Source organism: Syngnathus floridae, chromosome 1 (assembly GCF_059516105.1).
Source record: "Syngnathus floridae isolate MCC-2025c chromosome 1, RoL_Sflo_1.0, whole genome shotgun sequence".
NCBI lineage: Eukaryota > Metazoa > Chordata > Actinopteri > Syngnathiformes > Syngnathidae > Syngnathus > Syngnathus floridae.
In genome coordinates, this window is record NC_142413.1 from 17,899,208 (window position 1) to 17,925,387 (window position 26,180).

The 26,180-nt window shown below is 44.1% G+C and overlaps 1 protein-coding gene across 50 annotated transcripts in view; it reads right to left on the minus strand.

The window, feature by feature from the left end:
• Positions 1–1,473: 1,473 nt before the first annotated feature.
• The window catches only part of LOC148404383 (protocadherin gamma-C5-like), a 226,049-nt gene continuing 201,342 nt past the window's right edge, over positions 1,474–26,180 (minus strand). For 29 of the 50 annotated variants that reach the window (XM_088381076.1, XM_088381092.1, XM_088381085.1 and 26 more), the window contains exons 2-5: positions 7,328–7,386; positions 5,927–5,980; positions 4,506–4,603; positions 1,474–3,553 (exon numbers count right to left, since the gene is read on the minus strand). In XM_088381076.1, coding sequence (XP_088237202.1) covers positions 3,267–3,553; positions 4,506–4,603; positions 5,927–5,980; positions 7,328–7,386 — 498 coding nt within the window. In that variant the 3' untranslated portion in view covers positions 1,474–3,266. Of the gene's footprint in view, positions 3,554–4,505; positions 4,604–5,926; positions 5,981–7,327; positions 7,387–11,095; positions 13,870–14,664; positions 17,433–17,993; positions 20,756–22,644; positions 25,477–26,180 lie in introns of those variants that run through there. The other 21 variants (XM_088381200.1, XM_088381189.1, XM_088381164.1 and 18 more) reach the window with 9 other exon arrangements.

A 26,180-nucleotide genomic window follows, 5' to 3' on the forward strand; every position in this document is an offset into this window, starting at 1 on the left:
TGAAAGAATAATGCATCATTCAGGTCACTGAGATATTTTTGAAGTCATATTAACCCTGCCATTTGTTTGTTCACACATTTAAGCCTTTTAAACAAGCCTTTTAAAAACACCTCCCTCACTCCACATCTCATCTGTGCTTCCATCCCCCAACATCTGCAGCATGCAGCGAGTCAGAGCCCGCTCATTTGCTCCTGCACAGTGACGTCTCAGGAGGCTATTTATAGCTGCCTATGTTATTGCGTAAGTCAAAACGATCCTAGGAAGGTTTTATGCTTCTTGCAGTGGCCACCAAATACAATCAATATGTGTGTCTCTAAAAAAATTTCTCTGCATTGTTAGGCTACATGGAACGCACAATTTGAAACTCTAACCCTACTTTGAAACCTTAACCCTACTTTAAAACCGTAGTTTGAAACCACAACCCTAGTTTGAAACCCTAACCCTAATTTGAGACCCTACTTCGAAAGCATAACCCGAGTTTGGAATGCTGCTTTGAAACTCTAACCCTAGTTTAAAACTCTACTTTATAACCCTAACACTAGATTTAAACCCTAACTGTAATTTCAAAACCTCAACTCTACTTTTAAACCCTACTTTGAACCCTAACTCTAATTTTAAACCCTATTTTAAACCCCTAATCCTAGTTTGAAACCCTACTTTGAAACCCTAACCCTAGTTTAAAACCCTACTTCAAAAACCTAAGCCCATTTTTAAACCATCATTTGAAACCTAACCCTAGTTTTACTATGTTCATTTTGTTTTCACTTGTCAATTTTTTAAGTGGTTCTTTTATCACAAACAAGATGTTTAGGTTGAATTACCTGACATGCTTGTACTTCCGCTTTCATCAGTGTCACTAGTGTAGTTGTGACGCGTCTTTATCAGCTGATAAATGAAGGCGTGGCTCACCTGTCAGATTTGACTTACCTGTCAAATCTGACAAGTGAGCCACACCTTCAGTCATCAGCTGATAAAGACGCGTCACAACTACACCAGTGACACTCTGATGAAGGCGGAATAAAAATGACTAACCCTAGTTTGAAACCCTAACCGTAGTTTAAAAATGTATTATCAAACCACAACCTTTGTTAAAAACCCTGATTTGAAACTCCAAGGCCAGTTTGAAAACCTACTTTGAAACCGTAACCTTATTTAAAACCTTTATTTGAAACCCTAACTTGAGTTTGAAACCTCCTGAAATTTTTGGGACAGGGAGATATTTTTGATTGATGAAGATAGAAAATCATAACCCTTTTTGTTCAACTTAACAGTCCCATATTTCACACTGAGTCAATTTGGGAGTAAATGTAGATGAGGTCATCAATATTTTAGTATACTTCTTTTTTGAAACATTTTTGTTTAGTAGTGTGCCATGAGAATTTCCTGATTTAATGTGCTTTGGCTCAATGAAGGTTATGAAACACTGTATTAGATGTATGGTAATTGCATAATGGTAAGAAAACGAGGCAAAGATAGCTGATTTCATAATCTTTTTATTTGAAATGTCAGTGTTCAAGAGAAAATAAAACAGCAATATAAATATTAGCATAAAAATAAGAGTAACACAGGGATAAAGCGTGGGGAGGGGAGGGGCTAAGCATTTGATAAGAAAGATAATACAGCAGGGTAGAGTAGTATTAATTCAGCAGCGGACGAACATACACATATATAATATTTATAGTCATTTGTTCATATGGACAGAAAGAGAATGCACAAGATCAAATCACCGCAAAAAGAACATTGAGAGGTTACAGAAGGATAGAAACATATTCATATTTTTTTGTTGTTTCTTTACAGGGTGATAAAAGATCGAAGAGAAAATGAACACAAAAATATGCGCAACACATATCACAAGTTAACTAGTCTACGTGTGTCACTTATCTAAAGTTATCTTTTGTTTTATTTACACTGAAGAGTTAGTTGGCATGGTGCTTAGTTACTACATTGCAACACAAACTGTTGAAGAACATCTCAAATTTTCATTTATAATTGTTTTTTTTTTTTTTTTAATCTGTGGTTTTCTTAATTTTCTTGGAAAACAAAACGCAACACATTCCAGTAGTGAGCCACGCTTTTGTGGAGAAGGACTTGATTTTGGAAAAGGTTGGACGGCGGGGGTCCCTACAACACAAACACCTGGCTCATACCATCAACAGAACTTGTGTTTATTTACAAGTGAGCGGATGGGGGCGGGAGAGGATTTTTGATCGTGGCGAAGGACGAGTATGATGAGTGGTATCGCCTCGCTGAACCCTTGACCCTAGCCTGGGCCAGTGTATTTGAGCTAGTGGTGGGTGGGGCAACGGTAGGTCCTCTGTACATTCAGCGGTTGGAGTCCAGGTTGCCCACCCTGACAAGGATTTGGTAGCAGTCACCAGAACCCCCAATCATTCCCGCTGACCAGACGGACTTCATAGCTTAGGCGTACAACTTTTCCATTGCAGCATGCAAAATAATGTCAACAGCGGGGGCAAATACTTCATCTGAATGTGATTTACACCTTACGTCAGTGCAAAACTTCAGGGCTCTCAATGTCGGCCAGTGAGTGGTTGGGTTGGGGGAGGGGAGGAGCCAGCCGGACACCTCACATTGTGGATACATGCTCAGGTCATTACAGGAAGTTAATGTCTTACTTTTTGAAACTATAGTTACAAAAGTCATTTTTTGCCAGGTAAATGCTACATGTGCATTCTGTTTACCAGCGATTTGGCAGGGGGGTGGGGGAGGGGGCGTGCCATCCTCCTCTTTTGCTTTTGCGATGCATAGTTAGCAAATCTAAACTAGAACATTGTGGTTTGAACCTTTAAAGAGCATGCAGACAAGTTTGTAATAGCAGTAAAAGAGCAGCCTTATCTCCGCAAAAGGTATGCTTGAAGATCCTGCAAAGGCCGAGCCTACGTCGAAATATCATGGCGACTAGCGTACTCACAACAGCTGAATTTCCGCGTGAGGGAAAGAGCACAATAAATCCAACATGAGAGACAAAAACATTTCTCTGAATACATCACTTGTCAACCTTGGGAGGTTTCTTGTCTTAGTCAAAAGAAAAGAAAAGGAAAGGATAAGAAATCACAATAACCCCCCATACCCAGCCAACAAATATCGACTGATTACATGCAGAAGTATTCGGCATGTTCAGACTCCTGAAGGCCTTCAGGACACTTCCAAACAACCGTCAGAAGTGTTCATCGTGCGATACTTCATGGTGGGGTGTGGGGGGTTTCAGCTCTCGTCAGACCCGATGGCGCAATCCTCCTCCTCCCTTTCTACTTCTTCTCCTTCTTGGTGGACTTCTTCTTGGAGGCGGGGGTCTGGGCGGCTTTCGGGGGCTCGGGTTGGCCGGGCTGGGGCGGGGGTAGCGCCTGCTGGCTGGCCTGCTGGGCCATGGCCTGCTGCTGCTGCTGCTGCTGGGGGTTGGAGGTGAGCGTGGCCGTGCTGCCGGGGATGTACACATTCTGCCGGTAGTCGGGCACGTGCTGCAGGGTGAACTGGGGGCTGTAACGGGTGCTCAGGCCCATCGTGCCGGGTCCGAGGGTACCGCTCGCCTCGCTCACTGAAAAGGGAAAAGGGTGGGGTGAGGGGATGGGGTGTTTAAGGGAAGAGGGAAAGGGGAAAATAAAATTGTTAAAAAACAATCATGACTATTATTTTTTCCATAATTGCCCAGCCCAATTATGAACTATCTGGAAATGTACCAGAATTTACTGATTCATTTGTCCTCTGCTCTGTGTGCATCACTGCTCAGCTCATAATTCTTCCTCAGCCTCTGCAATGCAGAGCCACAAACGCTTGCCCCTTCCCCCAACCCCACCGATTCAGTTGCTCCTTTACGTAAACATGGTGGGAAAACACCTTGTGCTTACTTCCAGAATAAATGCAACATCCCTCTTCCTATCAGCGATTTTAGAGATGACCTTCACCGTTCTTTTCCTTCCTAACGACATACACGGGGCCACTCGAGCTTATTTTGTGCTGACGTGGGTACAGCTGAGCACAAGGACAGATCATTTTTTTTCCACGCCACTGACAATGGGATGAAAAGAGCAGTTGAGTTGAAAGCTTGTTTGCCAAAGAGCTGTTCCCTCCTCTGTTTCTGTTTTTTTAATTAAAGCATTGCTTTTATAGTCCACATTAAGCTTATTTTCCAAGTGAGTCACAAAATGTGTGGGCTCTGTTTGAGTGCAATAGAGAGAGAACATGGGAAGTGCGGACGCGCAGACCTACCTTGACTTAGTGCAGTCTTAGTGTCACCCAAATGCTCCTTTTGTTTTTATTCTTTATTTGTTTGACTATTTGTCCTATTTAACAAACTATTTAAAATCTTTTTTTTTTATTTCACTTCACTGTCACAGACCTCTTTCGTGAAGAGTGTTTTGGCTCGCTACACAATGCAAAAAAAAAATAATAATAAAACAATCAGGTGAAAAATCATCAAAATCATACTCTTTATTTCTAAGCAATAGCTGCATTGAGAGAGGAGAGTTTCCAATGAGTATCTTACTCACCATTAGCCGCAGCCATCAGGGCCTGGAGCTGCTCAGCTTCAGTTGGGGGTTGGGGCCAGGGTCCGGTTCCCATGGCAACCTCAGGTCCTCCGGCAGCCCTGCGCGTGTAGGAAGGGGAAAGATGAAGGTAAGCCCGACTGTAAATAGGCAGTGGGTCATGCTTGACATTTTCTGTGTTGGTGGCAAAAGCAAAGTGGAGTGGTGATGCGTCACAGTGGCAAGCGTGTTGGAACCTTAACACAAAGTCGCACACACAGTATGTGCATGCTTGCCGTTGAGCAAAAATTGTTCAATATTTAATGCTGAGGCCGTCGTCAGCATGGGTTGATGCAAACTGATCATTTCCATGTGGGCAAATTCCAGGCAGGCTTGTTTATTCAAAGAGTGCCATTTGCGTGTGTAGGGAACAGAGCAGACCTACCATCTATTACTTTTCACATAGTCACACTAGTGCCGCACGAACACAAGCTGTGCCATTAACAACTGGGTCAAGCTGATTTGTAATCTGGGTTATACTGGTGATGCACAACAACATACTAGATCTTCATAAACACCCCTGCGGTTCAGAAGAATTAAACTGAAAGAAGATTAACTGGGCAAAAAATGGGGCTTGTGCCCCGACACCTGCATTCCAAAATTCGACAATGTTTATTCGTCCACCAGGCCCTGCTTTGAAGGCACCATCTCATCACTAAAGATAAAGAGCGAGCGCTTCATTTAGTCTAAACGAGCCTCTCACTTATCGCCGTCTGTGGCTGTTGAGCTCTTCCTGTGGTCAGTATTATCACTTCCTGTGGGCAAGATCGCGACTTGCGGTCCAGAGGGAGGACACCCGGCTCGACGAGGCCGGTGTTTATATCCTCGAGCTGTGTTTTATTGCCTCGCCGGGGCCATTTTAGGCACATCCAGCCTCAGTCTGCAGATAATGGCATGTTGACCTCAAGAGAGTTTCAAGACATATCGTGTTGACTTTATGGCAGCCTTCCCTGCCGTCCGTTTGATAAATTGCATGAAAAGCCACATGTGATACTGTTGGGCTGCAACCACAGAGCACACACAAACATTTAGGCAACACAGTAAAGCCCGAGGAAATTAGACAAGCTTTATTTTGTTTGGTTTTGCACACATATATATGGCACGACGACACTGCACGTAAAAAAAGTGCCACAGTCCTTCCTACGCCACAGCAGGCATTGTGGCCTAAAGGCACACGGCTCAACAAACCCCATCGAACTTTTAGGGAGACTAACACAAGCTCTATGAGGTATTAGAAACAGCTACACACACACTCAGCCTGGGTGCACTATCACAGGAAACTCTCCACCCTTCTAAACCAATCAGGCCCAGTTCATTTTCACAATTGCTGGTCAGCTACAAAGGGCAGAGAGTGGCCAGTTTCTACAGTAGGTCTAAATTAGTACCTTGTGCCACTCTTCGGCGTCCATCGTATATGAGTACCGTATGGCATGTGGGGACTAAAAACACAACATGTTATACAGTCTGACAGACATGTTTACTTTGTGCATGTACACTTGCACAGTCCAATGAGGGCCTAGACAATGAGGGTTGCTTAAAAGAAGATAATATGGCTCAGTTTTCACTGACCGATTCATTGTGGTTGTAGCGTGTAGTGTTATGCGGTTTCTAATAGTTTTCAGTTTCTACATCTCAAGCAGTTGAATATTGACGTTAGGGCTGCCATTAACAATTATTTGAGTAATCGATTATTCTGTCAATTATTGTGTCAGTCGATGGATCAAAAAAAAAATTTCCATCTCTGTTCAGAAATGGGATATTACGTATTTCACAATGATAGTGGAGCAAACATGAATTATTATTTAGTCAATAATTTGGTTCGTTACATGTTAGAAAATAGTTTATTGGTGTGTGTGCCTGCCTGTGTGCGTTTCTATGTATATGTGAGTCTGTGTGCGTGTGTCAGGGTGATCGGAGACTTCTACATTTGAACCCTGGTAAAACATTGTACCACAGCTTTTGCTAAAAAAAAAAAACATGATTCATTATTGCCATGACCTGGGTGGAATTACATGGTTCTACTTCATTTCAGAATAACTCATGAATCCTCAAGCCAATGTTTAGACCTACAAGAAGTGGAGATCTATAATGGACAATTCTTCGCTTAACTGTTCAGTTTTCATGGAGATCTGCTCCATTGTGACATTGTCGCTATTCTACTAAGGGCAGAATGCTTGATCCAACTGCGGTTTAGAATCTTATCCGTGCCCATTTACATGTCAGGCATGGGAAGCAAGTTTTGCTTGATGTAGCATTTCTCTCAACAGCTTTCTCGCTTGTTTCATTCCCCCCAGCTAGTCTTTTAAGGGCTAATACTGTACAGCACCGTGTTGTGCAACAATCATTGAGAAATGTTACCCATGCAATAACAATACGTGCCCGAAGGTGCAACCAGTAGTAATGATCCCCCGCTGTCCAAAAAAGCAGAGTTTGAGTGCAAATACATCCCATGGTGTCAGCTTGATTAGAAACATGCCTCAGATGTCAACAAAGAAGAAGAGAACAACTGCATCCTCTCCTCCCCTCCCCCACTAGCTCTGGCCACCATCGCTCATCTGCAGTACTGAAGCAGAAAGGAGAGGAACGCGAAAGGGAGGGGGAGAGGAGGCTGCGGCAGCCATTTTAGAAAGCAGGGATGCATCGCTGAGGAGTGTGCGAGGGTGAAAGACTACCTCCCGTTACATCGTAACCCCAAGGTAAAGCGTTATGATGGCATCCTAAGAACTATTTCTCATCCTCCTTCATCATTCTGTGAGTGTGAGTAAGAGGAGTGCACGTTGACTCACCCGCTGGGTCCTGGTCTTGCTCCCTGGTTAAAACGCCAGTCATTGTTGGGTGGCTTTTGCTGCAAAGAGAAAAAAAGTTGCAACATGAACCGCACATTCATGATCAACAAACCTGATGAGGTTTTCACTGGATTTTATGTGATGTTGCTTTTGTGGCTGACACATCTGTGCATATGCGTGTGTGGATATGTGTGTGTTGGCAGTTTTGCATCAAGACCAGACAAACATCTGTACGCTATGTAAAATGAGCAGCACTAAAGGAAGCGGTATCTGGACCACCATAAACCCTCAGACAAAATGGAAAATCGTAATGGGAAAATGAAACGAGAAGAAGACAAGACATAAATAAGCATCAGATGGAAAACTTGACAAAGCTCCGTTTTTTTCCTCATGTCTCTAAACATTCATGTGACTCTATTAAATGTTTCACAGTTAAACACTGAGTGAAAAGCTGAAGATTGTATTAGAACTAGAGAGAGACTACAGATACTCTGCTTCAACATTTCTGTGTCACAAATTGCATTTTAAGGGAGTTAGGAACATTTCCCGTTTATAATTGCAGCTTTTAAATCAGATGGGCTACAGCTTCCCTGAGACGTTGAACCGCAGTACAGTAAATGGATGGATGGCGGATTTTCTCTCCTTTACTTTTCATTCAAAATCTTATTAAATTTTGCATGAGAACAGGCCACACAGAACGGGCCCTCTAGTCTTGACTGTTGATTTCTTTCCCACCTCTTCCCAGCTTCTCTTGTTGTGCAATGATGCAGTGAACGGAGGCTAGCTGAGCTCCATGTTGTGTCCGCTTAATCGACACAAGAGCTTCCCGGAGTGAGAGGACGGGAAGATGATGCGGTACATTATGAAAAGAGATGTTCAACCCGCAGAGTATGATTGAAAGCTAAAACATGGCCAGAAAAATCTTACAATTGGGACAGTAATGTTCAATTGTGACATTCATTGAATATGTCATTATGGTCTCCCACGTCATGTCAACAAATAAGGCAAAAATGAAGCGAGTTCAGCATCTATCCCAAAATGAAACCACATTATCTGTGAATGAGAGTAGGATGGTGGACCTCAACCCTCGCCCACAGCTTGGCTGATGATTCTAAAGTCTACTTCTTTCATTCTAAAAATGGATGCCTCTGCTCAAGGTGGCATGTGTGTTTTTCTGATAAAAAGCGATTGAGCCGTGAGTGAAGGCAAACATCCAGGAAGAGGCCCGGCATTCCAGCTGTGTGACTGACTCTGGCACACAATGTCGAGGTCATGGGTAAAAACTACGATTGTGCTTGGATAAAAGGCTTCATTACACATTGATGTGATATTCCAAAAGCATTTACATGTTGTCATAAAGTGGTATGAACACATCCTGCGCCAACGTTAGTTTACACTAAAGCTGATCTGACAACTCGAACATCTCATCCAACCAGAGGGTGCATTTGACCTTTCATACCAGCGTAAAACACTTTTAGTCTGCATCTGCCACATATTTGAGTGAGACAAACAAATTAGGACCTGCAAAGCAAATGAGAGCATCTGGCGAACATCTGTTTTGCTAAAATAAAACAGACATACAAACATAAAAATACCGAAATACGTTTGTGATTGTGTATGAAGCATCATTCAACTGGTAGAACTAGATTTTTTGTGCAGGCAAAATATATTTCCTTCCATCTGGTGTTTTTTTTGTATTTTGGGAGGCACAGATGATAAACTGTATGATGGTTAAAATAGTTTGGCTGGACAGCATCTGGCGCTCTAACTGAAAGGAGGAAGTCATTTTTTTTGCTCTGTTGGTCTGACAATCTCTCTCACACATACACAGAATAGGTTGTAGAATTTCTCATCTATTCCTGCTCAGCTCAATGGCTGCTGAAAGGAAGAACACACGCAGTAGGAAACGTGGCGTGCGTTTAATTTTATTGAACAAACACAACCGGTTAACTGACAAAACCCTGAGGACATTTTCCCACAACTGCATGAGCCAGTTTGGTACATGTAATGCTTCAATGTCCAAACGAGTGTGCTGTATTTGCCTAACAACCTGACTAGCCTGCACATAAACAAATTATGAACAGCTAACAAAACACACGACCTTGATATTGATTACTTTAACACTTCCAAAACGGGGATGCTTTCAATGGTGAGCAGACGAAAGGAAGGACATTCTATTTTTAAACATTGCTGAGGGCATATTCAACCAAGTGTTCCGGACAGCTTGTTACAAAAGAATGGCGTTGGAAGCGAGGGAACATTAGTCACTAGGGCTCACAGCTCGTTTCTAAATATTTCCTGCTACCGTGGGGCTCTTTGTGTGTCCCACTTATCACTCGCAACCTCAAGCACAGCCACGCTAATGTGATGGCGGCCCTTCTAAAAGCATTAAAGAAAGCCCCGGCTGTTGCCGTGTGTGTAAAGCCACCCATCCCTTTTCTCTTTATCTTCTCCTCTTCCTCACTAGTTCTCTTGTCCTCATTGCAAGCACGTGTCACGTGGGAACACTGCGACAGATGGCACCCTGCTGACCTCAGGGCAAAGCTAATTCAGTGTAGAGGAAGAATGTCCAAAAGCTTCATGAAAAACGACATGGCTGCTAAAGCATATGACGGGAAGTGCACATTGTTTTGTGCTGTATAGTATGACTTCACTTCAGGTTAAATGAACCATATTCCGAATAAGGATGATTCATACTTTTAAATCTTGAGAGGCACCATTTTGACCAAGGAAGTAAAAACAGAGTGCTGCAACTATTCATCAGCGGTCAACAGGATGTCAGGGGCCATACATATGACCCCGTGACTTCCTGTCTGAACCATAGTGTGTGTTTTTTTTCTTCCATTCCTTTGAGTATTTTTTTCCTTTGCCTGCCTTCCTCTCCTTCACGACCCATCTTTCTCTGTTGTCTTTTTCCTCTCAGCTTTCTCACCACTAAGTCAATATAAGAGAAGCATTTTTCCTTTTTTTTGTTTTTAATCTGATGTCTCGTTCTTACCATCTGCTAGAAGCACTCAAGATTCCTCAATTTGACACACTCTCTATTAACGTGGTTGTTTAAAATATTGGAACCAGCTAGTAAAGACCCAGCTAGTAAAGACCCAAGGAGATTCCAAATTGATTAAAATATGTTCACTAGCAAATCTAATACAATCCAACTAAAGAGCCACAATTCTGCCTTTAAAAATATAATGTTTTTTTTAAAAATTGTGCTACATCAGTTGCCTAACAACAGAGGCGCCACATCAATGGCTTTTAATTTGTTACACTGATTTAGTAACGATTATGCTAACTCTCTTTAACTAAGATAATGGTATGTGGTTGTAGACGATTTGAGAATTGTAAATGCTCTTACAATCTGTGAGTAACTGAAGCTCACCCGAATAGTTTTGCAACTATAAATGCGACAAAATGGCATCAAAATTTTTTTTCCTATCTGATAAAGGTACAACCTGACAAAATGAAGCTCCTCCTGGACATCAACGTAGTTCCTTGGCCGCAAATCAAGAATTTCAATACTAGACATGGCATCTAACCATAAAAACAGCAAATCCTTTTTTTCAGTAAATAAGAGCGCATACATTGCCCTTAAAATATCCACAAATAGGCAAATTTGTGGAGTTTCACTGTAAAAATGCCACTGCCACTGAACGATTTGAATGAGTGAGGCAGATTTTGTAGGACAGGTGTGCCTAAAGTTGTGGCCAGGGAGTATAATCCGCTGAGAAATCTTGTGGTTCCCCCCCAAACCCAGTGCTGTCTCCTCACCTCACTGGCCGAGTTCATAAGGTGCTTCCTGCTGAGAGTGGTGTTGAGCGTGTTGTTGTGACTCATCATTGGCGTCTTCATGAACACAAAGTCACTCCTGCTGGATATGGTGGAGTAGCAGGGCCTGTAGGTGCGTGTGTGCGGATCCTGGGGGCCTCCCACCACCTCCATGTAACGGATGGGCCCGTCTGTGTTGAGCTGCAGGTGCAGGTCCTTGCCGGGCCTTTGGTGGTAGCGGCCGGACCGCTGATTACTATAGCAGCAGTAGCAGCAGTCCGAGTCGCCCATCCCATGCCCGCGGTGCCTCAGGCAACGTACCATCAGGATGGCAAAAGTGATAAAAGACACACCTGATACACAGGCAAGAGAGATGATGAGGTACAAGGTGATGTGTGACATCCCACTGCGCGGCGAGAACGGCGTGTGGTGAGGTCTCGTCGGAGCATCATCCGCTACTCCCTTCTCGTCCACGGTGATCGTAATGTTAACCCGGCTGGACTTGGGCGGCTCGCCATTGTCTTGGATGATGACCACAATGTCATAAGTGGAGCCTTCTTCCTCTTCAGCCCACTTGCGGGCTGTGCGGAGGTCGCCAGAGTGCGCCCCGATACGGAACATGCCGGCATTCGGTCCCGGGGCGATGGAGTAAAACAACCAGGCATTGTGCCCGCTGTCCGCATCCACCCCCACAAGTTTGTTTATGAGATACCCCGGTCCAGCTGATGGGGGAACACTGAGCTGAAGTCCTTTGTCTGGTGGAAACGCAGGGTAGACTATCATGGGTGTGTTGTCATTCACATCCACTACAAACACATGGACAGTGACGTTGGCGGCCCGAGGTGGCGTCCCAGCGTCACGGGCCTGGACTTCGATACGGAAGGCCTTCAGCTGCTCGTGATCCAAGGAACGCATGCTGAAGATTTGGCCGCTCTCTGGGTTGATGTAGACGTAGGAAGAAATGGGGGAGCCCTGCACTATGCTTGGAAGAATAGAGTAGGTGATGCGAGCATTGTCCCCCAGGTCCGGGTCAGTTGCAGAAACAGCTGTGATGGGGGCACTCGGGGCGTTATTCTCAGGGATGTCCACCGAGTAGGAGTTTTGGGAGAAGGTGGGGGCGTTGTCGTTGACGTCGGAGAGCTTTACCACAAAGGTGGTTTGCGAGGACAGGGGGGGCGAGCCGCCGTCGGTGGCCTTGATGACCACCTTGTACTCGGACTCGAGCTCACGGTCGAGCGGCCCTGCCGTGGTGAGGCTGTAGTGCATGCCAAAGGCTGAGTTGAGTTTGAATGGCAGACCTTGTGGAATGGTTAAACTAACCTCACCGTTCTTGCCCGAGTCCAGATCTCGAGCACTGATGAGGGCTATCACCGTCTCAGGGGCGGAGTTTTCTTGGATGGGGCTTGTGAGTGACGTCAGAGTGACCTCTGGCACGTTGTCGTTGACGTCGATGACGTCCACGATGACGTTGCAGGAGCCCTCCATCGCTGGGGAGCCCCCATCTCGGGCCTGCACGGTGATGTGATAAGATGTAGCTTTCTCATAATCCACCTCGCCGTTCACACGAATCTCCCCGCTCTTCGTATCCACGGTGAAAAGTTTAACAACACGCTCTGGCGTGTATTTACTAAACATGAATGATATTTCTCCATTGCGACCCGAATCCGCATCCGTGGCGTTCAGTTTCGTCACTAAAGTGCCCAGTGCCACATTCTCCAACAGGCTCACTTTTTTAACAGACTCCTCAAAAATAGGCGCGTTGTCATTGACGTCTAAAAGTTTAATGAGAAGCAGCGTGGAGCCAGATTTTTGCGGCTGCCCCCCATCCACAGCCGTAAGCAGCAGCTCAAACGAGCCCTGTGCCTCCCTGTCAAGAGGTTTGTCCACCACAAGCTCTGGAAACTTGCTGCCGTCACTTTTTGTCTCGACATTCAATATAAAAAAGTCATTTTCTGCGAGGTGGTATGTACGTAGTGAGTTGGTCCCCACGTCCGGGTCGTGCGCACTCTCCAAGCGAAATCTTGTTCCTTGCGCGGCTGCCTCGGACACCTCCAAAGACACGCTGCTGGTGGAAAATTTCGGAGCGTTGTCATTCACGTCCACGATGTCCACCACGACTCGTTGGATCTCCAAAGGATCCGACAAAAGTATCTGAAGGTGTAGTGAGCAGGACGAGCTCAACTCGCACATCTGCTCTCTGTCAATCTGCTGCTTAATCACCAAATCGCCGCTCGCTTGCCTCACCTCAAAATACTGAGTGCCTGATTCAGACACCACACGCAGCCCCCTTTGGACAATGGCCTGAGTGCTCAAGCCTAAATCTTTAGCGATGTTCCCCACGATGGATCCCGGACTGAGCTCCTCCGACACGGAGTAGCTCAGCTGGGCGAAGGCGGAGGAGAGGCAGGCCAGAAAGCACAAGAGGCGCGACAGCTGGCTCCCTCCTGCGGGGCGCTTCCTCTGCCTCCACTCCATTGTCCAGGAAAACGCTGAAACTTCTTCCCTCACCGTTTTGTATCCATTATTGTTTTGGGTTAAGACGAGTCCGTCCAGTTCGGTTGGGGATATATCCGCATGGCGGGAGGGATGGCAAGTTTTGACGCGATCATGACCGCCGACTTTCACGGGAAAACGAGGCCGAAAAACTCAACTTCGCCCCCCTCCACTCCAACTTCACTCTGGCTACTTTCTCTCCTGCCTCGCTCCACTCGTGGGCGTGGAGATGACACAAGAGGCCTCCCCCCTCATTGCCGCACACACTCACTCACAGGCGCAACAAACGTCTCTCACTCACAAGCACACGCTTCCCCGCGCGCACACATACGCTGCAAACTATTTTTTTCATTGACTCCCCTTTCATTAACTCAATAGAAAATAAGGACGTGCAAATATAGCCTACTATGTAAAAAATGGGGGTTCTAGTTGCGAGTGGTGGGGGAAAAAAAGTTCGGAAAAAATTTTCACCCATAAGGGGGAGCCATATCCAAACGAACCGACCTCACAAATTGTACAAGAATGCCGCACAAAATAATGCCGGTCAAAGTTTTTTTTTTTTAAAAAGTTGAATTTACTCCGATATATTTGGTCATGTACTTATTCCACTCAAAATTGGAGTTTTGGATTAACCTTTTTCCAATTTCGAGGGTCATTTTCGTATAAGTGAAGACCTGCATGCATGATTAAACCTTACTTATCGAGGTTTGCAGTCAGTTGGGATGGCTTGTCTACTCCACCATCTAAATTAAGCCAAAAATAGATGATGTGGGGGGAATAAACAACACAGCCTAACGTAGCGCTTCAGTGTACTCAAGCATTGCCTGATTTTATTTGCTGCTATTATTGTGGTTATTATTTATCAAACAATCTACTGTGTACTGCTGTAACACGTTAATTCTCTTTTGAATCATTACATTATGCAAGTACGACATATTGCTTGATTATTTTTGCAGCAAAACAAAATAGCCTACCTGTGTAATATGTCAGACTGAAACGATGCCATTTATTAAAATGTATTCACAACAATGACCTGAATTCTGAAATCATGTAACTTGATTTGACAGTTATCTGCTCACCTGCTGGCTCTCAAAGGTCCAGGTGCTGTCAGGCAAAGAAGCGTCCAGGACGCTGAGAACCTCTTTAAAGTCAGTGGTGCTGCTGGGCTTGACCAAAGTAAAATCACTGTACTCCGACATGGGAGACATGCATGACCTGAAGGAGTGACTCTGAGACATGACGTCACCTCCCAGAACCTCCACGTACTTGATAGGTCCATCAGTGTTGAGCTGAATTTGGAGATTTCTGTTGGGCTTCTTGTCCTCGTCGGAGTTTGTCCGCCTCATGCAGCAAGTAGCGCCGCTCGCGCTGCTCCGCATGCATTTGACGGCCAAGACGAGCAAAGTGAGCAGAGACAGCACTGACACCGAGGCCAGAGACACAATCAGATAAAGCGTGATTGTGCCGCCTTTCTTGCTGGGCTCGGGCGCCTTGTATCTCAACTCCGACACGAGCTCGCTCACGCCATCCTCCAGCAGGATGGACAGCGTGACGGTGGCCGACTGGGCCGGTTGCCCGTCATCCTTGACCTCTACGATCAGCCTCTGAGAGGAGTCGTCATGCTCGGACACGGCGCGTTTAGTCCTCACCTCCCCCGTGTACAAACTGAGCGTGAACAGAGAGGTGTCCGTGGCCTCCGCCACTTTGTACGAGACCCACGCGTTGTGGCCCGAGTCGGCGTCCACGGCCGTTACCTTAGTGATCAGATGGCCTGCTTTGGCCGAGCGGGGCACCCTCAGATGGGTGGCGGCGTGAGGGGAGGGGTATATGACGGCGGGGGCGTTGTCGTTCTGGTCCAGGATGAAAACATGGACAGTGGCGCTACTGCTGAGCGAAGGCGAGCCCTGGTCCTTTGCCTCAACTAAAACTTGAAACACTTTGACTTTCTCGTAGTCGAACGAGTGCATGCTGTAGATGCTGCCGTTCTCGGAGTTCACGTAAACATATGATGACACGGACACGTCGTGCACTTTAGAGTCCACGATAGAATAAGACAATTTGGCATTTTTACCGGCATCCGGGTCACTTGCGGACACCGAGTACAATATAGAGCCTGCTACTCCGTTCTCCTTCAAATAAACATTATACAAGCTCTGAGAGAATTGAGGAGGGTTGTCATTAACATCAGTGATGCTGACAGCGATCACTTTCTTACTAGAGAGAGGAGGAGAGCCTGCATCAGTGGCTGTAATCTCAATGTTGTACACAGACACATTCTCTCGGTCTAAAGCGCCACTAGTCACCAGCGCATAATTATTAGAAAATGAGCTTTTTAGGGCAAATGGGCATCCCCTTTTCAAGTGTAACGTCACATTACCATTATTACCTGAGTCGAGATCACGAGCACTAATGAGGGCGACAACAGTTCCACTCTGGGCGTCCTCACGAACAGGCTTTGGCTGAGACGTGAGGACAATTTCAGGAGTATTATCATTGAAGTCCATCACATCAACCTGCACTCGACAATGACCCTCCATCTCGGGGCTGCCTTTATCTTTAGCAGTTATGTCAATGCCATATGACTTTGCTGTCTCATAGTCTAATTCTCCCTTTAAAGTGATCTCCCCAGTAATGGGATTTATAGCGAACAAGGACAACGTGGAATCGGGAGTTGCAGAGCCAAATGAAAATTCAATGTCACCATTCAAACCTTCATCTGCATCTGTTGCTTTTGGTCTGACAATGACAGTCCCTTTTACAGCTTTTTCTCCCACGGTTACCTTGTAGAGATTTTTCTCAAATACTGGGAAGTTATCATTGTTGTCAAGTACATTTATGGTAATTTCGGAAGTGCCTGATCTAGCCGGACTACCCCCATCAAATGCAGTTAATAATATTTTATGTACAGCCTTTTGCTCTCTGTCTAACGACTTATCCAGCACGAGCTCTGGAACGGGTTTTCCACCCTCTATTTCTTTTATTCTAAGGGAACAGCAGTCGTTTTTACTGAGAATATAAGATTTTATTGAATTGCTTCCCACATCAGGGTCTGTTGCGCTCTTTAAAGGAAAATGCGTTCCCACAGCAGCAGATTCTGCTAATTTTAAAGATTGCTCAATAGAAACAAAATTGGGAGAATTATCATTAATATCTCGTATTTCCACCTCGATTCTATGCAATTGCAAGGGGTCCTCGATGACGACCTGCAGGGGGAGCACGCAGCTGGCGCTTTGTCCGCATAAAGCCTCTCTGTCTATTCTGTCGCTGACCAGCAGCTCGCCCTTCCCCGCATCCACGCTGAAATACTGCTTGCCAGCCTCAGTAGCGACACGCAGCTTGCGGTCAAATATTTCAGACAGCCCCAAAGACAGATCATTAGCCAGATTTCCCACCACCGAACCTTTTTTGAGCTCCTCTGGGATGCTATAACGAGTCTGTGCATGTACTGTAGTCCACAAGAAAAAATGCCACAAAAGAGCTTGCCATCTCCAATCTCGGCATCCTATTGTCTTTGTCATCCCTGTCTCAGTAAAATGCATCACTTCCCATCCACAGAAGACGATACCATAAGGACATAATCCATATTCCGAGCACGTGACACAATAAAAAAATATCCATCCATAGTCAGGAATAAAATAAAATGAAATATAATGGCACTACATGCCAGATATACACCCCCTCCTCCCTACACTGAGCATTGTGGTTGCGGTGCTCGTTCGTATGGGGGAGGGAGAAGATCTCTTTGTACAGTTCACATTGCTATTGGCGCATAGCATCCATCTGCTCGGCCAATCAGAGGCGATCACGGCATCACTGTTACACACCAACATTCTCATCTGTGCTCAATGGAGTCAATGGAGAGCAATTAAAGCGTCAGAGAGAATATATCAACAAATAGTTTTTTTTAAAAGAGGTGCGTAAAAATATAATAATCAAATTTGAATGAAAGACAGAAAATGCTTTAAAATATAATTATTATATGGGTGTAGTGGAAAAAATGCAGAACTGCACTGTACCATATTAAATGTTTTTCTGCTCCCTTTAAATATAAATTTTAGTTATAGTGTACGTACATGGGTGAGTAAAAAAATGCGTCTCAGTGCATTGCAATCCATTGCGCTGGTGTACCTAATAATATGGCCAGTGGTATTTAACTACGACAGCACAATAATTATTTTACAATGTGAAGGAAATACCAACCATTTCAACTGGCATTTGTTTTTTTTTTTGTACATTTAGATATGTGAAAGCACACTGCACATGTATCAAAATATACTTCATGAGTAAAAAAAAAAATGCTGAGAGCCAACAAATTCTGGTTTCACAAGCACAAGTAGGTTTTTCCTATTCTGAGCTTTGACGTTGAAAATTATTCTTTTTTTGGAAAGTGCGTTATAATTCTGCTCACCTGCTGGCTCTCAAAGGTCCAGGTACTGTCAGGTAAAGAGGCGTCCAGGACACTGATAACCTCTTTAAAGTCAGTGGTGCTGCTGGGCTTGACCAAAGTGAAATCACTGTACTCCGACATGGGAGACATGCATGACCTGAAGGAGTGACTCTGAGACATGACGTCACCTCCCAGAACCTCCACGTACTTGATAGGTCCATCAGTGTTGAGCTGAATTTGGAGATTTCTGTTGGGCTTCTTGTCCTCGTCGGAGTTTGTCCGCCTCATGCAGCAAGTAGCACCGCTCGCGCTGCTCCGCATGCATTTGACGGCCAAGACAAGCAAAGTGAGGAGAGACAGCACGGACACCGAGGCTAGAGACACAATCAGATACAGCGTGATTGTGCCGCCTTTCTTGCCGGGATCGGGCGCCTTGTGTCTCAGCTCCGAGACGGGCTCACTCACGCCATCCTCCAGCAGGATGGACAGCGTGACCGTGGCCGACTGGGCCGGTTCCCCGTCGTCCTTGACCTCTACGATCAGCCTTTGAGAGGAGTCGTCGTGGTCCGACACGGCACGTTTAGTCCTCACCTCCCCCGTGTACAAATTGAGCGTGAACAGAGAGGTGTCCGTGGCCTCCGCCACTTTGTACGAGACCCAAGCGTTGTGGCCCGAGTCGGCGTCCACGGCCGTCAACTTGGTGAGCAGGTAGCCCGACTTTGCCGAGCGGGGCACCCTCAGGTGGGAGGCGGCGTGAGGGGAGGGGTATATGACGGTGGGGGCGTTGTCGTTCTGGTCCAGGATGAAAACATGGACAGTGGCGCTACTGCTGAGCGAAGGCGAGCCCTGGTCCTTTGCCTCAACCACAACTTGAAACACTTTGACTTTCTCATAGTCGAACGAGTGCATGCTGTAGATGCTGCCATTCTCGGAGTTCACGTAAACGTATGACGACACGGACACATCGTGCACTTTAGAGTCCACGATAGAATAAGACACTTTGGCGTATGCGCCGGCATCCGGGTCATTTGCAGACACCGAGTACAATATAGAGCCTGCTACTCCGTTCTCCTTTAAATAAACACTATATGAGCTCTGAGAGAATTTAGGAGGGTTGTCATTAACATCGGTGATGTCCACAGCTATTATTTTCTTACTAGAGAGAGGAGGAGAGCCCGCATCAGTGGCTGTAATCTCAATGTTGTACACAGACACAGTCTCTCGGTCTAAAGCGCCACTTGTAACAACCTCATAATTTTTGGAGAAAGATGGTTTGAGGGAGAACGGTGTACCCTTATTAAGGTGTAAAGTTACTTTACTATTATTGCCGGAGTCAATGTCTTTCACACCAATCAGAGCCACCACTGTGCCAGATGGCGCATCTTCTTGTACAGGACTGGGTTTAGAAGTCAGAACAATTTCGGGAGCATTATCATTTATGTCTTCTATATTAAGCTGCAGTCGACAGTGCCCTTCCATTTCGGGTACACCTTTGTCCTTTGCAGTTAAATCAATCAGATAATACGGGCATTTTTCATAGTCCAATTCACCCTTTAAAATTATTTGCCCATTTTTTTCATCAATGTCAAATATTGATGAAACAGCTTCTGGAGTACGAGGGCCAAAAGAATATTTAATGTCACCGTTAAAACCATGATCAATATCCGTAGCTTTTACTTTCAATACATATGTTCCCTTTGTGCTATTTTCCTTCAAGGAAACTTTGTACTCCTTTTCATCAAAAATAGGAACATTATCGTTAATATCAAGCACATCGATTATAATTTTACATGTTCCGGATTTTACAGGGTTACCTCCATCCAGCGCCGTTAAAAGCAGCTGGTGAATAGACATATTTTCCCTGTCCAATGATTTTTCTAAAATCAATTCTGGGGCACTCATACCATTTTTTTCGTTTTTAAATTTTAAAGAGAAATATTCGTTTTTGATTAGTGTGTAACTTTTCAAAGTATTACCAACAACATCAGGATCATCTGCAGTCTCCAAAGGAAAACGTGTACCTACTGAAACGGATTCTGGTATTTTAAGGTTTATTTCTTGCGTTGGAAAACGAGGGGAATTGTCATTAATGTCCTTAATTTCTACTTCAATTCGATGCGACCGCAAAGGGTTTTCAACCACTACTTGTAGAGGAAGCACGCAGGTGGCGCTTTGTCCGCATAATGCCTCTCTGTCTATCCTGTCACTGACCAGCAGCTCGCCCTTCCCCGCATCCACGCTGAAATACTGCTTACCAGCCTCAGAAGCGACACGCAGCTTGCGCTCAAATATTTCAGACAGCCCCAAAGACAGATCTTTAGCCAGATTTCCCACCACCGAACCTTTCCTGAGCTCCTCTGGGATGATGTAACGAATCTGAGCAGTCACTGTACTCCACAAGAGAAAATGCCACAAAAGAGCCCGCCATCGCCAGTCTCGGCATCCTATTGTCTTTGTCATCCTTGCTCCGTTATAACGCAAACATCCTCATCTGCATCCTCTTCACGGCAATTGTAAAATCCACACAAAAGGGGGATATTTCCACAATAAACACCTCAAGCCATATGAGCAGAGGTACTGATTTCGATTTGTTTAAATGGTTAAGAAAATATACAGCGGATTCCTTTCTGTCTGTGCTCCAGCGCAGTGCATTCTGCGTGTTCGTATGAGCTACGTGGGGGGCTGGGACCCGATTGCTTTGTACAGTCTTCAATTCTATTGGTTTACTGCTTGCGCTTCCACCGGCCAATGAGAAAGAATTTGATCTCCATTGCGTCTTAAAGTCATACCATCGCTTCACCTCCCTGGAGTTTTAATTGTTTCAGTGTGACATACAGAAAACTGTTTGCCGCACTCAAAACAACATAAATGACAATTCCATAAGAAATCTAAAGTGCAAATAATTCTAATAATAATCCTGATAACAATCCTGATAATAATCCTGATAATAATAATAATAATAATAATAATAATAATAATAATAACACCGTAATAACTACTACTACTATGACCAATCATAATAATAATTTAGAAAACTATACAGTATTTTGTAACAACAGTCGTTTGTTTAATGGAAAAAAAATAAATTAAATTATGACATGGTAAGTAATATTTTAAAGCCGCTGTCCATACTCAAGGTGCTGGGTTTCTTATGTATGAGAAGTATTGAGTTAAAGTCTAAGACCACAAACACGTTTCTTTGTTTTAACACTGCTGTGGCTAAATGTCAAGATAATCACGCAATAGAAAATTCTCCGTATTTAATGATGCAATATGTGTTAATTTGGCACTTTCTGAGTAACATATAGATCATCATGTGGTCTTTAACACGTCCCCGAGATTACTTATTCCCAAAGTCAAAATTAAACTCTTGATTAGCGCGTTGCTTTTTGAGACATTGTAGTCTTTGAGTTTTAAAAATATTTGGAATGGTAACTTGTGTTTCGAGTGTGTTTAAAGATAGGCGCCGATGTTGTGATGCTGGTTGAACGAATTCAGTTTCGTTTACTTAATGCTGTTTCGGCAGATATGTTAAGTCATTTCAATGCCCAAAAAAATTAATAAAAGTAACAAAAAAAAAAAAGGGGGGGGGGGGGGGGACTTGCGCAATGAAAGCGGCAAAATACGTAGGATGTATTTGTTAACACATCATTGAGAGACAGACACCGAGAACGGTAAAATATGCTTGTATAGCTTGAAGCTCATATTATAATAAAATTAAGCCGTTTTCCTTTCCTGGAAATAAATTAAAAAATTAAATTATTCAGACTGAAGGTTTCGTTTTTTGGCCGACGATTTACGATTTTGACTGTATTGAAAGCCTATGCATACTGATAAAAAGTTATGTTAATTGTTGTCCAATAATTATGCAATTGTATATTGAGCCATTGTGTATTGTAGCTACAGCACGTCGATCCGCTTGATAGACCTACTGATTGCACATACAATTTTGTACTTATATTGTTAGACGGTTCATACGTTCGAAAAATACCTAAAAATAAATTTCAGTGTATGCCTTGTTAATGGTTAATATAGTTTTAGATAAAAATAAATAAATAAATAAATAAATAAATAAATAAATAAATAAATAAATAAATAAATAAATAAATAAATAAACAAACAAACAAATAAATAAATAAATAAATAAATAAATAAATAAATAAATAAATAAATAAATAAATAAATAAATAAATAAATAAATAAATAAAACCCTAACCCTAATCACACTGTTGCATTGTTTCCGTGTAACACTTATGAAACAGTTTTTGACAAAACACTATATACTGGACCAATAGCTACGTAAGAAAGCAAAAAAAAAAAAAAAAAGTATATAGGTGAAGGATTCATTCGAACACCGCTCATCCTCCCATTAACAACTGCGCGATTAAAGTCACTGTCCGCTGCTGTGGTGCTGATGTTTTTTCAGCGTGACCGCTGTAATACCGTACTATTCTGGATCAAATAGCTTATTGCAAATGCAACTTGAAGATATTTCAACTTTCAAAAGCTGAGCGTCAGTGCTCGAAGATAATTTGTTAATAAGTGATCGTGTAATAAGCCGAACTTAAAGAATGAATCACGAATAGTTCGATAAAAAATGTGACAAGGTGCGCGGAACGAGGAGACAGAGTACTGCAATTTGTCCTTGAGTTTAAACAAAAGCAGCGCTCACCTGCTGGCTCTCAAAGGTCCAGGTGCTGTCAGGCAAAGAAGCATCGAGGACACTGATGACCTCCTTAAAGTCAGTGGTGCTGCTGGGCTTGACCAAAGTGAAATCACTGTACTCCGACATGGGAGACATGCATGACCTGAAGGAGTGACTCTGAGACATGACGTCACCTCCCAGAACCTCCACGTACTTGATAGGTCCATCGGTGTTGAGCTGAATGTGCAGATTTCTGTTGGGCTTCTTGTCCCCGTCGGAGTGTGTCCGCCCCAAGCAACAAGTATCCCCGCTCGCGCTGCTCCGCATGCATTTGACAGCCAAGACGAGCAAAGTGAGCAGAAAAAGCACGGACACCGAGACCAGAGACACAATCAGATAAAGCGTGATTGTGCCGCCTTTCTTGCCGGGATCGGGCGCCCTGTGTCTCAGCTCCGAGACGGGCTCACTCACGCCGTCCTCTACCAGGATGGACAGCGTGACAGTGGCCGACTGGGCCGGTTCCCCGTCGTCCTTGACCTCTATGATCAGCCTCTGAGAGGAGTCGTCATGCTCAGACACGGCGCGCTTAGTCCTCACCTCCCCCGTGTACAAATTGAGCGTGAACAGAGAGGCGTCCGTGGCCTCCGCCACTTTGTACGAGACCCACGCGTTGTGGCCCGAGTCGGCGTCCACTGCCGTCAGCTTGGTGAGCAGGTGGCCAGACTTGGCCGAGCGGGGCACCCTCAGGTGAGTAGCGGCGTGAGGGGAGGGGTATATGACGGCGGGGGCGTTGTCGTTCTGGTCCAGGATGAAAACATGAACGGTGGCGCTACTGCTGAGCGAGGGCGAGCCCTGGTCCTTTGCCTCAACCACAACTTGAAACACTTTGACTTTCTCGTAGTCGAACGAGTGCATGCTGTAGATGCTGCCGTTCTCGGAGTTCACGTACACGTATGACGATATGGACACGTCGTGCACTTTAGAGTCCACGATAGAATAATATACTTTGGCGTTTTCACCGGCATCCGGGTCACTTGCGGACATCGAGCACAATATAGAGCCTGCTACTCCGTTCTCCTTTAAATAAACATTATACGAACGCTGGGAGAATTTAGGAGGGTTGTCATTAACATCAGTGATGCTGACAGCGATCATTTTCTTACTCGAGAGAGGAGGAGAGCCTGCATCAGTGGCTGTAATTTCTATGTTGTACACAGACACACTCTCTCGGTCTAAAGCGCCACTCGTCACCAGCGCATAATTATTAGAAAAAGACGGTTTAAGAATAAATGGGGACCCTTTCGGTATCTGCAGCGTTACTTTGCTATTATTACCAGAGTCTGTATCACGTGATGTGAGTAGAGCCACAACAGATCCGCTTGGTGCATCCTCCCGAACCGGCTGTGGTTCCGATGTGAGGATAATTTCTGGAGCATTATCATTAATATCAATAACATCAATCTGCACACGACAGTGACTCTCCATTTCAGGGATTCCTTTGTCCTTAGCAGTCACTTCAATTTTGTAGGATGAAGCTTTTTCATAATCTAAATCTCCTTTTAAAAACATTTCACCAGTTTGCAAATTTAATTTAAACACAGACAACACAGAATCGGGTGTGCGAGTGCTAAAAAAATATTCTACATCTCCGTTTTGTCCCTCGTCTGCATCAGTCGCAGTAATTTTAAGTACAAACGCATCTTTTGCCACGTTCTCTTGTAAGGACGCTTTATATACATTTTTGTCGAAAACGGGGAAGTTGTCATTATTGTCAAGAACTATGACAGTAATTTGTGTAGTACCAGACATAACTGGATTCCCTCCGTCTAAAGCAGTCAGTAGGAGCTGATGAGAAGATTTCCTTTCTCTGTCCAGTGGTTTTAGTAACACTAACTCAGGAACTAATTTACCATCCTCTACCTCCTTCATTTTTAATGTGAAACAATCGTTTTTAGCCAAAGTATACGTTTTTACTGAATTACTTCCAACATCTAAATCTTCTGCGCTTTCCAAAGGGAAACGAGTTCCAAGTGCGGCTGATTCTGCTATTTTTAATGAGAGTTCGTTTGTATGAAACTGAGGTGAATTGTCATTAATGTCTTCAATGTCTATTTCAATCCGGTGCAAATTTAAAGGTTTTTCAACCACCACTTGCAGAGGAAGGACGCAGGTGGCGCTTTGTCCGCATAAAGCCTCTCTGTCTATCCTGTCGCTGACCAGCAGCTCGCCCTTCCCCGCATCCACGCTGAAATACTGCTTACCAGCCTCAGAGGCGACACGCAGCTTGCGTTCAAATATCTCAGAAAGCTCCAAAGACAGATCTTTTGCCAAATTTCCCACCACCGAACCTTTCTTGAGCTCCTCTGGAATGCTGTAACGAGTCTGAGCAGCACCCACTGTCGTCCACAAGAGAAAATGCCACAAAAGAGCCCGCCATCGCCAGTCTCGGCATCCTTTTGTCTTTGTCATCCTTGCTCCGTTATAATGCAAACATCCTCATCAGCATCACGACAATTGGTCCAGCCATGCAAACGGGGATATTTCCACAGTGAACAGCTCAAGCCATCTGAGCAAAACAACAAGTTTATATCCGTTTGAATGTTAAAAATTACGAGCTGATTCCTTTCTGTCTGTGCCGCAGCTCAGTGCTTTCTTGTGTTAGTGAGATGAAGCTGTGTGGGGGCAGGGACGAGATTGCTTTGTACAGTCTTCAATTCTATTGGTTAACGGCTGCATTTCCACCCGCCAATGTGGAGCCAGTTGATCGACATTCTCTCTTAAAGTCACAGTATTATCTCTTTGAAAGCAGTACTGCTTTCACGTAGAACATATTTATGATCTGTGAAAAAAAAATCATCTTTGTCTATAACCATGTTTTGACTCTAATTTGAAACGTCATCTATCACGTGATATGATGTTTTTCTTGCATTTATTAGAAAAAATATTTGTAATGACCCTCAGCACTGTCCAAATTTAAGTATACATATTTGGTTGTTTTCAAGGGCCTTTTCACTTTCAAAAAGAAATTAATTTAGTCTCATTCTATACCAGTAGGTGGCGGTAATACGCCGTTAATGACAAAAGCTGCTTTCACCGATACCGCCTTGAGACAGGAGTATGTAAAATATAATTTTCCCCAAGACGTAAGGGTCATTAAAACAGAATCTAAGTCATACATTTCAGACGAAATGTCAATCTAATCGGAAGTATAAAAATAAATTCAGAAAATATTCGTTTTAATTCAACAGACTGTTGACGCAAAAGTCGCTGACCATGGTGCTGAATACTTTCTATATAAGGAATTAGCGTGACTGACACACATACAGAAGGCTGAATACGCTTTGCGGGATTTTAATTTACCAATTACCTTAATAAAAACTATTTATACTCTTAAAATGTAAATGAACAGAGCCTGTTTTAGAGCCAAAGTCATTTAAAATTTTGGAAGGACATTATGGGGAAACTACTATTTTTAAACCAAACACTCCGTTCAGGTACATTTCAAAGTTCTACACATAATTTTGTTTAATTGTTTCCACGAGGAGCTGAATGCAGCTAAGTAA